Genomic DNA, 15210 nt, shown 5'->3' with positions numbered 1-15210 from the left:
GGGACGCCAGAGTTAAGGAGTTTCTTGCTGGGAAGGGGTCCCTCCTTTCAGCCGGAACCTGACCCGCAGAATGTATCGGAAACGTGAGCAGCCCTAGTATCCCTTCCCCGTCGACGCTCGGTGAAAAATCGATCGACGACCGAGGGCGCGCAGTCCCTTCCCCTCACACCCGCCAGCGCCAGGGGCGCGGTCGCCTCCCTGGCCTCCGCGCCCGCGGCTTGGGGCCTCAGGAGAAAGCGAGACTCCGGGGCGCGCCGGCGGCGGTGGCTTTCTGTATGCTCGCGGGTCCCTAGCCCCGCGTCCGCGTGCGCGGCGGCCTCGGGGGCGCGGCGGGAGCGGGCGTGGCGAGCGAGCCGGCCTTCCAGCTGCAGCTGCTCCCCCGGCGGCCGGGCGGAGAGTGCGGATTGCGCGCGCTCGGGGCGGGGGAGCGGGCGCGCGCGAGGCTGCCGGGCGCGCGCCGCGCCGCCTAGTCCCCGCCGGGCCGCCCGCCCCGCCCCTGGCCTCCCGCGAGCTGCGCACCGCCGGCCGCTGCCCCAGCTGCCCGAGCCCGCGCCCTCGTCCGCGCGACCCGGCGGCGGGCTCTAGGCCGGCAGCATGAGCGGCGGCGGCGGCGACGTGGTGTGCACCGGCTGGCTGAGGAAATCGCCTCCCGAGAAGAAGTTGAGGCGCTATGTGAGTGCGGGCGCGGCCGCCCAGGGGCGGGCGGGGGGCGCTCCGGGGCCTGCGGAGGGGCGGGGGACTCCCGGAGGGGCGGCAGGCTGGGGAGCTCCGGCCCAGAGCCGCGGGGGGCCGGGGGCGAGGAGCGGCCGGGGGCGTGTGGGGCACCTGCACACCTGTCACAGGTGGGCCGCCGAGGGGCGGGGCGGGCGGCAGGTTGAGGCTGCGGCTCCTGCTCCGCCAGGCGGGCGCGGCGGCGGCGCCTCCCAAGCCGGTCTGCTCGTGAACTAAATATAGTGTCGAAGTTTGTATTGATGGCTTCTGGAGACCGAGAGAGTTGACTCTCGGGGCTGGGGCTCCGCGGCAGCCCCGAGCAGCTTCAGCCCGCAGGGTCGGGGAGAGGGCGGGAAAGGGGGGCGTAGGCTGTGGGGCCGCGCGGACGGCCCCACAAAGGGCGAGCGCCTCACGCCCTCTCCTTCCCTTTCTCCGCCTGCCCCTCCCGGCCGCCGGCCTCCCTCCGTCCGCGGCTGCATCACCGGCAGCGTCAGCGGCATGTGCAGCCCTTGTATTAAGTGACTCATTTGTTTGTCCCCCTTCTTTCCCTTTATTCCGTTCGTCTCTCACAGGCGCCTCCCCCGACCCCGGTGTGACACTGCAGTTTGGTCCCCGTGGCTGGCCCGGGTTTGGGACCGGGCAGCTCCCGGGTGTCGGGGGTCGGGAGAGATCGAGGCTCTCCGCGGCCAGGTGTTGCCAACCGACAGTGTTTACTGACATCGCTGGAACAGCCTTTTCCCTCTAGGTGGGGAACTGGCAGCCTGGGGGAGGTGGAACAGCGTGGCGCTGAGCCGTGGAGTTCTGGCTTTTTTTTTTTTTTTTTTAACCCCTCTCCCCAGAGGATGCCTTGCCTGGTGAGGTCAAAGTACAAGATGGTGCCAGTTACTGAGATTTGGCCGAAATGGTCTTGGGGTAGTCGCGGGAGTTTGGAAGTGGGGGTAAGATTGCTGGAAGGTTTCAAGGTCTCTCATCTGCTCCCTCTCCGTTTCCCATGAAATGCCCTTGTTTAACGGGCTGTGGTGCCGGACTCCGGGATTACTCCCACAGCCTGGAAGGGAGCCGTTGCCTCCAGCTGCAGTGCATCAAGGGAGCTCGGAATAGACCCTGCCCTCTGTCAGCTGCACCAGTGGCTGTCCATGGGGGGAGAGGCAGAAGCCTACCAGAATTTCCTGTCTTGGCTCCCCAGATCAGAATCAAGGGACTTCTGGCCTCTGGACTGAGGAAGTGACATTCTGTTTTTCAAAGGAAGTGTTGTTGTTGCGGAGTGCAAGTGTGTGTCAATGAAATCAGGCTCTTACGTAGATGTTTGCTGGGGAAAAAAAATCTAAGGATTTAGCACATGAGTTTTGAAAGTGGACGTGGATTTATAGGAGGAATGAAGCAGTGAATTGTTCATCTCAGTTCGGAAGCTCATTTTTAGGAGTGTCTATGTAGCCAAAGTATAATTATTAAGAAATAAATTTTTTCCTCTTCAGGGTTGTATCAGTTCGTTAGGAAGGTTGAATAGTTTAATTAGGATTAAGGAGCAGTGATTTACTATTAATAATTTTATAAATAATTTAAAAACTTTGTCCCAAAGAGCTTCCAAAAATTATCTATACAAATAGATTTCCATACAAGCTAGTGGAATACAGTGTCCACAGTAAAAAAAAAAAGTGACCCTTAATTTTCAAGTTTGAACACTACACTAAAGAACCTCGAAAGTTGTTTTTGAAACAATTTGCAAACAGTATGACATTGTATCTACATTTGACTTATCGCTCCTTGAACTCTCACCCAGACTCTATGACCCATTTCTTGGGTGTTTTTTGTTCCCAAACAACTTTAGTTCAAAATAACCAGGTTTGGAGGCATTTGGGTCAAGCACCTTTTTCACTCATTTGAACGAATCTAGTCGTATGATGGCCTTAGCCTCTCTTTCCCATCTTCCATGTACCTTCAGCCGATCAGGTGTCAGACCTTAACAGCTTTAAGTAACAGCTTTTCTTAGGCTAGGATGTGATGTGTTCACTTACATGACTGGAAGCCTCTGCCCCTTCGGAAGTTCAGTTTCCCCCTAATTGAAACTGCTGATATGTGTAACCTTAAGCCTCTGGGGAACAGTATGCCTTTACATCTACTTTTCTTTTGGGGTATTAAGAATTTTTGCATCCTGTTGTAAGTTAAAACTCTGCTAGTTTGCTTATTTCAGTAGAGGCCCGAGTTCATTAGAACCAAGCTTGGAAAGTATTTCCCAGCCCCATGGCTGTATATTTACCCCAAAGTAGCTGCTGCTTCTGGTATACATCATAGGCGTGTTATATTGTAGATTGAGAAATCCTCATTATAAGAATACATCGAGCATATGTGATAAGGGGAAAAAGTAGTTGAACTAGATTATAACTATTTAAAACGATTTTTTTAAAAACTGATTTAATTTGAAGTCTGGGCACAGTGGCTTATGCCTGTAATCCCAGCACTTTGGGAGGCTGAGGCGGGCGGATCACTGGAGGTCAGAAGTTCGAGACCAACCTGGCCAACGTGGTGAAACCCCGTCTCTACCATAAATATAAAAATTAGCTGGGCGTCATGGAGGGCATCTGTAGTCCCAGCTACTCAGGAGGCTGAGACATGAGAATCGCGTGAGCCCGGGAGGCTGAGGTTACTGTGAGCCGAGATCGTACCACTGCACTCCAGCCTGGGTGACAAAACGAGACTCCATTTCAAAGAAAAACAAAAAACTTACTTAATTCGGAAAGACGGGGAGGTGTAGAGGGGAAAAACATCTTAGAAGAAGCAAAGGCAAATGTTTGAGCAATTAGTTTTCAGGGATTTTTTTCATCAGCCTTTTCTAGTTAATTAATTATAAGTATAAAAGATCTATCTGCTATTTACTGAGTGCCCTGGAGAAATTGCAAAAAGTGACTCTGGAAAATGCTGACTATTGCCTCTGGGGCATCCTGATATGGCTGCAGTGGGAGGCCGGCAGAAGTAACAACCCTCTCGTCGTGCCTCAGTGTATTTGTGTGTGTATGCGCGTGCATGCAAATGCATACACACGTACATGTATATAATTATTAAACAGAATTTTCTTGAGGAAAAACATTTTATTAATATGACCTACACTGCATTGTAGTTTTCTATCAATTTCACTGGATTAAAAGATTTAGGGAATAAGATTGGCAGACTGCCCCCTAGTGGCTAACTTGAAGAAAGTTGTGCACAAATTGTAAAGAACTGCTGCATTAAGGTAACCGTAATTGTTTATTTTCATTATATTTATTAAATATACTTATTAAATCTATGTCCCAGGCACTGGATCAGGTGCTTGGAATAAAAATCCAGTAAACAGAAAAAAAAATTAATCCAGTCTTTCAGTCTTAGCAATGGCTTTGTCTTCTCCTTCAAAGGAAAATTGAAATGATGAGGGAGTAGTTGTCTGTACATACGATGAATGGCCACATTTTCAAATTTACCTGTATCTGCATAGTTCCTTTCTTTCTTCTTCTTCTTTTTTTTTTTTTTTTTTTGAGACAGAGTTTCGCTTTTGTTGCCTAGGCCGGAGTGCAATGGCATGATCTGGGCTCACTGCAACCTTTGCTTCCTGGGTTCAAGCGATTCTCCTGCCTCAGCCTCCCAAGTAGCTGGGATTACAGGCATGCATCACCACACCTGGCTAATTTTGTATTTTTAGTAGAGATGAGGCTTGACCACGTTGGTGAGGCTGGTCTTGAGCTCCTGACCTCAGGTGATCCACCCGCCTCGGCCTCCCACAGTGCTGGGATTACAGACAGACATGAGCCACCGCGCCCAGCCTGCATGGTTCCTTTCTTGTTTCCTTTTCTTAGAGTAGATGAAGTGCCACTTCTATCTGAGCTAATCCTGCTACTTATACTTTGAATCATATCTTCTCCTCCCTACTCAAATAATTCTTATCCTGTAACACATCTTCAACTTCTTTCCCTCTCTGTACTACCTACTTTTTTTCAGGGATAAACTTGGTGGTGGTTTATGCAGTCTTCCTTTCTCCCACCTTCTTCTCAGTCTGCTCCAGTGGAAACCTACTTTGTTATTCACCAAAGCTATTCTCACAAAGGCACCAGCGATACCCAGGTCACTAAACTCAGAGGATGATTTTTTACTCCTCATTTTAATTAATCTCTTCACTGCTTGGTCATAGTTGACCACTCTTTTTTAAAACACCTTCCTCTTATCTTGGCTGACACTATAAATGCCTATTATTTCTCCTTTTCTGGCTACTCTATATTTCCTTTGCTAGACTGACCCTTTTATCCAGTCCTTAAAGGTTGAAGCTCCTTTATAGTCATAGTGGCTGTGTGGTTTCTCCCCTTTGGCAACCTTGTCCATTCTACTGGCTTCAGTTATCATTTGCATGGTGGTCATCAAGTTAAATTTCCATTTCAGAGTTGTGTTCTGAACTTCAGACTTACATATCCAACTGTTAACTGGGCATCTCTATTTGAATGTTTCCCAGTCAACACAAACTCACCACTTCCAAAACTAAACTCTTCTTTGTTCATCTCTTCACTCCACATCTGCTCAGTAAACAGTGCCACTAAGCACCTACTTGCTCAGATGAGAAACTTGGGCATCATCTTTGACTCCCCATCACCCACTATCCCACATCTAATCTGTCACCAAAACCCATTAGTGGTATCATCTAAATATCTTTTTATACGCTTCTTCATCCCCACTGCTGTGACTTTTAGGATTATTTTAGTAGCCATCTGTTGAGCACTTACTTTGTACCAGGCACTATGCTTAGACCATTGATCTTTTAATGTAGTAATTTAGCCCTATAATAAGGGAAGCAACTTACCCAAAGTCATCTAGCTTTGTCCTAAAGCCTGGGCTTTTTAAAAAAATTAAACATTTCATTTTGAGGTAATTCTATATGCACATCTAGTTGTAAGAAATAGTAAACAAAGATTTATGTAGCCATTATCCAGTTTTACTTAACGGTAACATCTTGCAAAATTATAGTACAGTATCACAACAGTATATTGACAATGATACAGTCAAGATACAGAACATTTCCATCATAATAGGATTTTTTATGTTGCCCTTTTATAATCTTATTCACTACCATCCCACCCCTACCACATCCTTAATCTGTGACAACTACTAATCTGTTCTCCGATATTTCATGTGTGTTATTTAAATGGATTCATGCAGTACTTAAGATTTTGAACTTTTTTTTATTCAGCATAATTCTCTGGAGATTCATCCTCATTTCATGCATCAATAGTTATTTTTTTTATTGCTAAGTAGTATTTCATGGTATGGATGTACCACACAGTCTGTTTATTTAACCATTCACCCATTAGTTCTCATTTACATTTCCCTTATGGCTAATGATGTTGAACATCTTTTCATATGATTATTTGCCGTCTGTATATCCTCTTTGGTCAAATGTCTTCAAGAATTTGAGTATTTTATATATAGGTTTTTTTTTTTTTTTTTGAGATGGAGTTTTGCTCTTGTTACCCAGGCTGGAGTGCAATGGCATGATCTCGGCTCCCCAGGTTCAAGTGATTCTCTTTGTTGTTGTTGTTGTTGTTGTTTTTAGACAGATTCTCACTCTGTCACCCAGGCTGGAGTGCAGTGGCACAGTCTTGGCTAACTGCAACCTCCGCCTCCCAGGTTCAAGCGATTCTCCTGCCTCAGCCTCCTGAGTAGCTGGGACTACAGGTGTGCGCCACCATGCCCAGCTCATTTTTGTATTTTTAGTAGAGACAGGGTTTCACCATGTTGGCCAGGATGGTCTCAATCTCTTGACCTCGTGATCCGCCCACCTTGGCCTCCCAAAGTGCTGGGATTACAGGCGTGAGCCACTGCGCCGGCTTTCCTGGTTTTTTTTTTTTTTTCCTACACATTTTACAGGTTTATGTTTTTCCTTTAAGTCCATGATCCACTGTGAGTTAATTTTCATGTAAGATGTGAGACTTAGATTGAGGTTCTTTTGTTGTTGTCATTGTTGTTGACAAAGCCATCCTACTTCCATTGAATTGCTTTTTCGTCTTTGTCAAAAATCATTTGGACGTATTTGTGTGGGTCTGTTTCTGTTGTCTCTGTTTTGGTCCATTTTTCCATGTGTCTGTCCCTCGCAAATACCATAGAATCTTGCCAAATATAGCTATATTGTAAGTCTTGAAATCTGGTAGCCTGATTCCTCTACTTTATTCTTATTTTTCAAAGTGTTTTAGCTATTCTATTATCTTTACCTTTCAATACAAATTTTAGAATAATCTTGTTTATGCAAAAAAAAGAAAGTCTTGCTGAGATTTTAATAGGAAGTGCATTAATCCTGTGTACCAATTTGGAAAGAAATTACAGCTTTACTATATTAAATCTTCCAGTCCATGAATTTATTTTACATTTATTTATATATGTCTTTCTTCCTTCGTTTATTTTCTTCTCCTTCCACCATCCCCCCCGCCCAACCGCCCCCGCCAGAATCTTGCTGTGTCACACAGGCTGGCGACAGTGGCACAGTCATGGCTCACTGCAGCCTCAAATTCCTGGGCTCAGGTGATCCTACTGTCTCAGCCTCCCAAGTAATTGGGACGACAGCTGCGTACTGCTGTGCCTGGCTAATTTTTTTTATTATTATTTGTAGAGACAGGGTCTCCCTGCGTTGCCCAGGCTGGTCTCACACTCCGGAGCTTAAGCAGTCCTCCCACCTTGGCTTCCCAGAGTGCTGCGATTATAGGTGTGAACCACCATGTCTAGCCTTCTGGAAGAGATGGTGTAGAACTGGTATAATTCTTTAAACCTTTGGTAGAATTCTCTGGATTAAACCATCTGGATCTGGAAATGTCTTTGTTAGGAATTTTTTACATTTTTAATCCAATTTCTTTAATAGATACGGGGTTCTTCAAATTATCTACTTCATATTGGGTGAATTATAGAAGTTTATAGTTTTCAACAAATTGGTCCATTTTGTCTAAGTTGTCACATACATGTGAGTGGAGTTACAGTATCCTGTATTATGCTTTCAGTGTCTGCAGGGTCTGTAGTGGGTCCACTGCTTTATTTTTTTAACCCTTATTCTTGCATACTGACATTGCTTCATTATTATTTTTTGTTTGTTTTTTGAGACAGCATGTCACTCTGTCACCTGGGCTGGAGTGCAATGGCACGATCTCAGCTCACTACAACCTCCACCTCCCAGGTTCAAGCAATTCTCCTGCCTCAGCCTCCCAAGCAGCTGGGATTGCAGGCATGTGCCACAATGTCCAGCTGATTTTTGTATTTTTAGTAGAGACAGGATTTCACCATATTGGCCAGGCTGGTCTCAAACTCCTGACCTTAAGTGATCTGCCTGCTTTGGCCTCCCAAAGTGCTGCAATTACAGGCATGAGTCACTGCACCTGGCCTCTGATTTTTTTATATAGTAGTTTATTCATTTGAGACTTTTCCTCTTATTTAATGTATTCATTTACTGCTATGAATTTCCCTCTCAGCACTGCTTTAGCTGTGTCCCACTAATTTTGATAAATTGCATTTTCAATTTTTATTTCTTCAGTATATATATATATATATATATATATATATATATATATATATTTTACTTTCCTTGAGACTTTCCTCTTTGACCGTGGATTATTTACAAGTACATTGTTTAGTTTCCAAATGTTTGGAGATTTTCCCATTATTTTTCTGTTTCTGTCTTTCAGTTGGAATTCATTGTGGGAGTAGAGTAAGTTCTATTTGATTTCAATTATTTTTAACTTGTCAAGGTTTATTTTCTTGCTGAAAATGTGGTCTATCTTGCTTTAGGTTCCATGGGTACTTTGAAAAGAATGTTTATTCTGCTATTATTGGGTAAAGTATTCCATAAATGTCAATTAGATCTTTTTGATTGATAGTGATATATATAATTCTTTTATATCCTTGCTGATTTTTCTATCTAGTTCTTCTGTCGATGGTTGAGAGACAGGGGTTGAAGTTTCCAAGTATAATTGTGAATATTTCCGTTTCTCGTTTCAGTTCTATCAGTTTTTGTTTCACATATTTTATTTTTTTTATTATTTTTTTGGAGATGGAGTTCCGCTGTTGTTGCCCAGGCTGGAGGTGCAATAGCATGATCTCAGCTCTCTGCAGCCTCCACCTCCTGGGTGCAAGCAATTCTCCTGCCTCAGCCTCCCAAGTAGCTGGGATTACAGGCATGCGCCACCACACCCGGCTAATTTTGTATTTTTAATAGAGACAGGGTTTCTCCATGTTGGCCAGACTGGTCTCGAACTCCTGACCTCAGGTCATCCGCCTGCCTCGGCCTCCCAAAGTGCTGGGATTACAGACATGAGCCACAGCACCCAGCCCTGTTGTTCGATATATACACATTTAGAATTGCAACATCTTCTTGGTGGCATGACCCTTTTATCTTTATATAATACCCGCTGAGTCTCTGGTAGTTTCTTTTGCTCTGAGGTCTACTTGTTATCTGATATTATAGCCTATATCTGATGATATAGTTATTCTTGCTTTCCTTTTATTGATATTCACATGATACATCTTTTCCATCAATTTACTTTCAACCTACCCATATCATTGTATTTGAAGTGATATCTTATAGGTGGCATATTGTTGGGGTGTATTAATCCGTTCTCGCACTGCTGTAAAGAACTACCTGAGACTGGGTAATTTATCAAGAAAAGAGGTTTAATTGGCCCACAGTTCCACAAGCTGTACAGGAAGCATGGCTGGGGAGGCCTCAGGAAACTTACAGTCATGGCAGAAGGTGAAGGAGAAGCAGGCACATCTTACATGGCTGGAGCAGGAGGAAGAGAGTGAGGGGAGAGGTACTACACACTTTTAAATAACCAGATCTCACAATAACTCACTCACTATCATGAGAACAGCACCAAAGGGGAACTCCACCTCCATAATCCAATCATTTCCCATCAGGCCCCACCTCCAATATTTGGGGATGACAATTTGACCTCAGATTTGGGCAGGGACACATACCCAAACCATATCATGGGGCATGTTTTTAATCCACTGTGCTGATTTATGTCTGAATTGGTATATTTAAATTTACATTTAATGTAATTTCTAATATGCTAGAGCTTAGTTCTGCCACTTTATTTTTTGTTTGTGTTCTGTTTTTGTTTTCTTTTTGCCTTCCTGTGAGTTTCTTGAATATTTTTTAGAATTCCATTTTGATTTATCTGTATAGTGTTTTTGAGTGTATCTCTCTATACAGCTTTTTTAGTGGTTGCTCTAGGTATTATACTGTACATACAACAGTCAGTTGGTGTCGTCTTATAATCTAAATGAAGTCTGTATCATCATTTTACAAGTTTAAGTATAGTAACCTTACCTCCCTTTATGTCCTTTTGCCATCCTCCATGTATAATTGTCTTAAATATTTTTTCTATATCAGACAGTGCTATAATTTTTGCTTCAATCATTAAACCTAATTTAGAAAACTCAGAAGGAAAGACTATTTAATTACATTTTTGTTTACTATGTGCTTTCTTCTTTGCTGATGTTTTCAGGTTCCTCTTTTTTTCATTTCCTTTCTGTTTAGAGAACTTCCTTTAGCCATTCTTTAGGGTAGATCGGCCAGTGATAAATCGTCTTTATTTTCCTTCACCTGAGAAGGTCTCATTTTCCCCTTCATTCTGATATTTTCACTGGATATTGAATTATTTAGTTGACACTTCTTTTCTTTGAGCACCTGTAAAATACTGCATCCTTTCCTTCTGGCCTGCATGGTTTCTAATGAAAAATCCATGGTCATTCCAATTGCTTTCCCTCAGGAAGTAAAATGCCATCTTTTTCTTTCTTTTCTTTCTTTTCTTTCTTTCTCTTTCTTTCTTTCTTTTTCTTCCTTTCTTTCTTTCTTTCTTTTTGGGACGGAAAATGCCATCTCTTTCTTTCTTTCTTTCTTTCTTTCTTTCTTTCTTTCTTTCTTTCTTTCTTTCTTTTTTTGAGAAGGAGTTTCACTCTTGTCACCCAGGCTGGAATGCAATGGCACGATCTGGGCTCACTGCAATGTCTGCGTCCCAGGTTCAAGAGATTCTCCTGCCTCAGCCTCCCTAGTAGCTGAGATTACAGGCGCTCACCACCACGCCCAGCTAATTTTTTGTGTTTTTGGTAGAGACAGGGTTTCACTATGTTGGCCAGGCTGGTCTTGAACTCCTGACCTCAGGTGATCCACCCAACTCAGCCTCCCAAAGTGCTGGGATTACAGGAGTGAGCCACCACGACCAGCTCCCATCTTTTTCTCTGGATGCGTTCAATGATTTTTTTTCTCTTTATTTTCAGAATTTCGCTATGTGTCTTGGTGTGGAATTTTCTTGAGTTTATCCTGTTTGGAACTCACTAAACCTAATGAATCTTTCTTACTACATTTGAGAAGTTTTCACCCATTATTTCAAGTACTTTCTCAGTCCTACCCTCTTCCTTCTCTTCTTCCAAGAATCCAATGACAAAACTGTTAGATCTTTTGTTGTAGTTCCATAGCTTCCGTAGACTCTGGTCATTTTTTTTCAGTCTGTTTTCTCTGTGTTGTTCATATTAGGTTATTTCTACTGTCCTGTTTTCCCATTCACTGATTCTATTTCTCTGTCCTCACTATTCTGCCATTGAACTCACTGATGAACTTTTTATTTTGGTTGTTATATTTTTCAGTTCTAAAATTCCATTAGGTTTTTCTTTACATCTTCTATTTTTTTACTGAGACTTTGTTTCTTTTTGGAGGCTTTCCAATTTTCCATTTGTTCCAAGCATGTTTGTACCTGCATTTTTATGATGACTGCTTTAAAATCTTTGAAAGATAATTCGAACAGCTCTGTTATCTCAGTGTTGGCATCTGTTGATTGTCTTTTTCATTCCATTTGAGAGCTTCCTCATTCTTTGTATAATGACTGGTTTTCTATTAAAACCTGGACATTTTTGGCTCACACATGTAATCCTAGCACTTTGGGAGGCCAAGGCAGGCGAATCACCTGAGGTCAGGAGCTCAAGACCAGCCTGGCCAACATGGTGAAACCCTGTCTCTACTGAAAATACAAAAATTACCCAGGCATGGTGGCAGGTGACTGTAATCCCAGCTACTTGGGAGGCTGAGGTGGGAGAATTGCTTCAACCCAGGGGGCAGAGGTTGCTCTGAGCCAAGATCATGCCATTGCACTCCAGCCTGGGCAACAGAGCAAGATTCTGTCTCAAAAAAAAAAAATTAAACGTGGACATTTTTGTATTGTGTTGTGATACTCTGGATCTAATTTAAACCTTGTGTTTTATCTGGATTTCTCTGACCCTGCAGCAATCATCGGAAGGGGACACTGCCTTAGTACTTCCAAGTAGAAGTTGAAGTCCAGGTTTTTCATTCCACCTCCACTGATACTCCCGATAGGAAGGCAGTCCTCATTACTCCTGTGAGTGGTTTAAGGTTCCAACTTCCCATGTGGTCTCCAGTGACTCTACAGGGATGGGTGCCTTATTAGCAGTTTTTGGGTATGAATATCGTAGCTTTCTACTTGGCTTTCTTTGACACCACCCTAGCAGGTGTCACCTGGCCTCATGACAACCTCTGAAGGGTAGAAGTCTAGGTTCTCACTCAGTTTTTGCTGCTGTGGGTGAGGGTTGGACCACAGTTTGCTCTGCGGTGTTTGGCTGGAGTAGAGCAGTTATTGTTTAGCAGTTTCGTCTCTTGCTAGGCTGCTCCTTTCCCAGTCCTTTGGCTAGAGAGAGCAGACTTTCTTTGGGAATTTTTTGGTCTGCACAGGTTGGTGTTTCTGCCATGCTGACTACTTCAGCTCCAAGTCTGAGATATATGAGGCATAAAGAAAACTCATGGAATTTATCACTGTGTCATTCCTTGGGTTCCAGGGTCCCTAGCAAATCTGCCGCCTACTCTTCACCTTTTAGATTCTTCTTAAGCTTGTTTTATATGTAATATCTAAGGATTTTAGTTATACTTAGTGGTGGGAATTGGGAAAAGTATGTCTATTCCATTTACCCACTATGTATGGTCTTGAATGTTGCTTATACAAAAGCACTTGTTACCAATAAACATATAGTATAGTAGTGGCAATTACTAGATATTTTATTCCCATGTTACCAGAGGAGAAACTGAGCACAGAGCTTAAGTGCCACACATATAGTAAGTAGCAGACCCAGGACTACAAACCAAGTCTTCTCATTAAAATCCATGTTCTTGGCCAGGCGTGGTGGCTCACGCCTATAATCCCAGCACTTTGGGAGGCCGAGGCACGTAGATCACAGAGGTCAGGAGATAGAGACCATCCTGGCTAACACAGCGAAACCCCATCTCTACTAAAAATACAAAAAAATTAGCCGGGTGTGGTGGCAGGCGCCTGTAGTTCCAGCTCCTCAGGAGTCTGAGGCAGGAGAATGGCGTGAACCGGGGAGGTGGAGCTTGCAGTGAGCCGAGATTGTGCCACTGCATTCCAGCCTGGGCGACAGAGCTAGACTCCATCTCAAAAAAAAAAAAAAAAAATCCATGTTTTTTTCCCCACATTCTGTGGATTAGGATTCTGCCTTTATTTTTTTAATTTTTACTTTTTACGGATACATAATAGTTGTAAATATTTATGGAGATGTGAAATTTTGATACACGCATATAATGTGTGCTTAGGATACTCATCACCTCAAAGGTTTATCATTTCTTTTTGTTAGGAACATTCCAATTCCACTCTTGTTATTTTGAAGTATACAATAAATTATTGTTAACTATACTTGCTCTATCTTGCTACCAAATATTAGATCTTAGTTCTTCTAACTGTATTTTTATACCCACTAACCATCCCTTTATACTTCACTTCCCACTGTCCTTTCCAGTATCTGATAATCGTTATTGTTTCTCTCTCTCCATGAGTTCAGTTTTTTTAGCTTCCACATATGAGTAAGAACATGCAGTGTTTAAATTTCTGTTCCTGGCTTGTTTTGCTTAACATAATGTCCTCCAGTACCATCCGTGTTGCCACGAATGGCAGGCTTTCACTATTTGTATGGCCGAATAGTATTCCATTGTTATTGTTGTTTTCAAGACAGAGTCTTGCTCTGTTACCCAGAGGTGTAGTGGTACAATCTTGGCTCACTGCAGCCTCAACCTCCTAGGCTAAAGCGATCCTGCCACCTCATCCTGCTGAGTAGCTGGGACTACAGACATGCGCCACCCGGCCTGGCTAATTTTTTGTTTTATTTTTTGCAGAGGTGAGGGCTCACTATGTTGCCCAGGCTCATCTCGAACTCCTGAGCTCAAGTGACTTTCCTGCCTTGGCATCCTAAAGTGCTGGGATTAAAGGCATGAGCCACTGTGCCCAGCCCTGAATAGTATTCCATTGTGTATATGTACCACATTTTTTTAATGCATTCATCGATTGATGGACACTTAGGTTGATTCTGCATGTTGGCTACTGTAATAAGCATGGGAGTGCAGATATCTCTTCAATACATTGATTTCCTTTCTTTTGGATATATAGCCAGCAGTGGGATTGCTAGATCATATGGTAGTTCTATTTTTAGTTTTTTGAAGAACTACCATACTGTTCTCTATGGGGGCTGTACTAATTTACATTCCTACCAACAATGTATGAGGGCTTCCCTTTCTCCACATCCTTGCCAGCGTCTGTTATCACTTGTCTTTTTTTCTGTACATACTTAGCATATTTTACAAAAAAAAAAGAACTGAATGCCAGCATATATGACTTTGAGCTCCTTATATATTCTAGTTATTAATCCCTTGTCAGATGAGTAGTTTACACATATTTTCTTGCATTCTGTGAGTTGTTTCTTCATGTTGTTAATTGTTTCCTTTGCTGTGTCAAAGCTTTTAAGCTTGATGTGATCCCTTCTGTCCGTTTTTGCTTTGGTTGCTTGTGCTTTTGAGGTCTTGCTCAAGAAATCTTTGCCCAGACCAATGTCCTGGAGCATTTCCTCAATATTTTCTACTAATAGTTTTATAGTTTCAGGTCTCATATTTAAGTCCTTAATCCATTTTGATTTCATTTTTAAATATGGAGAAAGATAGGGGTCTAGTTTCATTCTTCTGCATATGGATATCAAGTTTTCCTAGAACATTTATTGAAGAAACTGCACTTTTTCCAGTGTATGTTCTTGGCACCTTTGTCAAAGGTGACTTCTGTCCTACTTTAGCATAGCTAGATAATTTCTGTTTACTATAGTCCATTTGCAAAAAGGTAGCCATTTACAAATGTTTAAATAACGAGATTATTTTAAACTTACATAGTATTGCCATAATTATCCTGCAGTTTAACTCTTTAAAACTCAAGCAATTATTAATTTTCTTTTTAAGCTATAGGGTAACCCTAGCAGTTTTTAAAAATTTAAACTTCGTAAATATGTTTAAGTGATTTGCTATCCTTGATTAGTATCTTAGTCCATTCAGGCTGCTATAACAAAGTAGCCTTAACTGGGTGGTTTATAAGCAACAGACATTTACTTTTAAAAGCTCTGGAGGCTGGCAAGTCCAAGATCAACGCACTGACACATTCAGCGTCTGGT

General features: G+C 43.0%; 1 protein-coding gene across 2 annotated transcripts in view; it reads left to right on the top strand.

Annotated features, from left to right (window-relative positions):
• The first annotated feature begins 446 nt into the window (after nt 1–446).
• Nucleotides 447–15210, top strand: part of GAB2 (GRB2 associated binding protein 2) — a 206701-nt gene continuing 191937 nt past the window's right edge. For both annotated transcript variants that reach the window (XM_031015906.3, XM_055356888.2), the window contains exon 1: nt 447–672. In XM_031015906.3, the coding sequence (XP_030871766.2) occupies nt 595–672 (78 nt within the window). In that variant the 5' untranslated portion in view covers nt 447–594. The remainder of the gene's footprint in view (nt 673–15210) is intronic.

This window comes from Gorilla gorilla, chromosome 9 (genome assembly GCF_029281585.2).
Source record: "Gorilla gorilla gorilla isolate KB3781 chromosome 9, NHGRI_mGorGor1-v2.1_pri, whole genome shotgun sequence".
Taxonomy (NCBI): Eukaryota; Metazoa; Chordata; class Mammalia; order Primates; family Hominidae; genus Gorilla; species Gorilla gorilla.
Note: the sequence above shows the minus strand (reverse complement) of the source record. Positions and strands in the feature narration are given on the sequence as shown.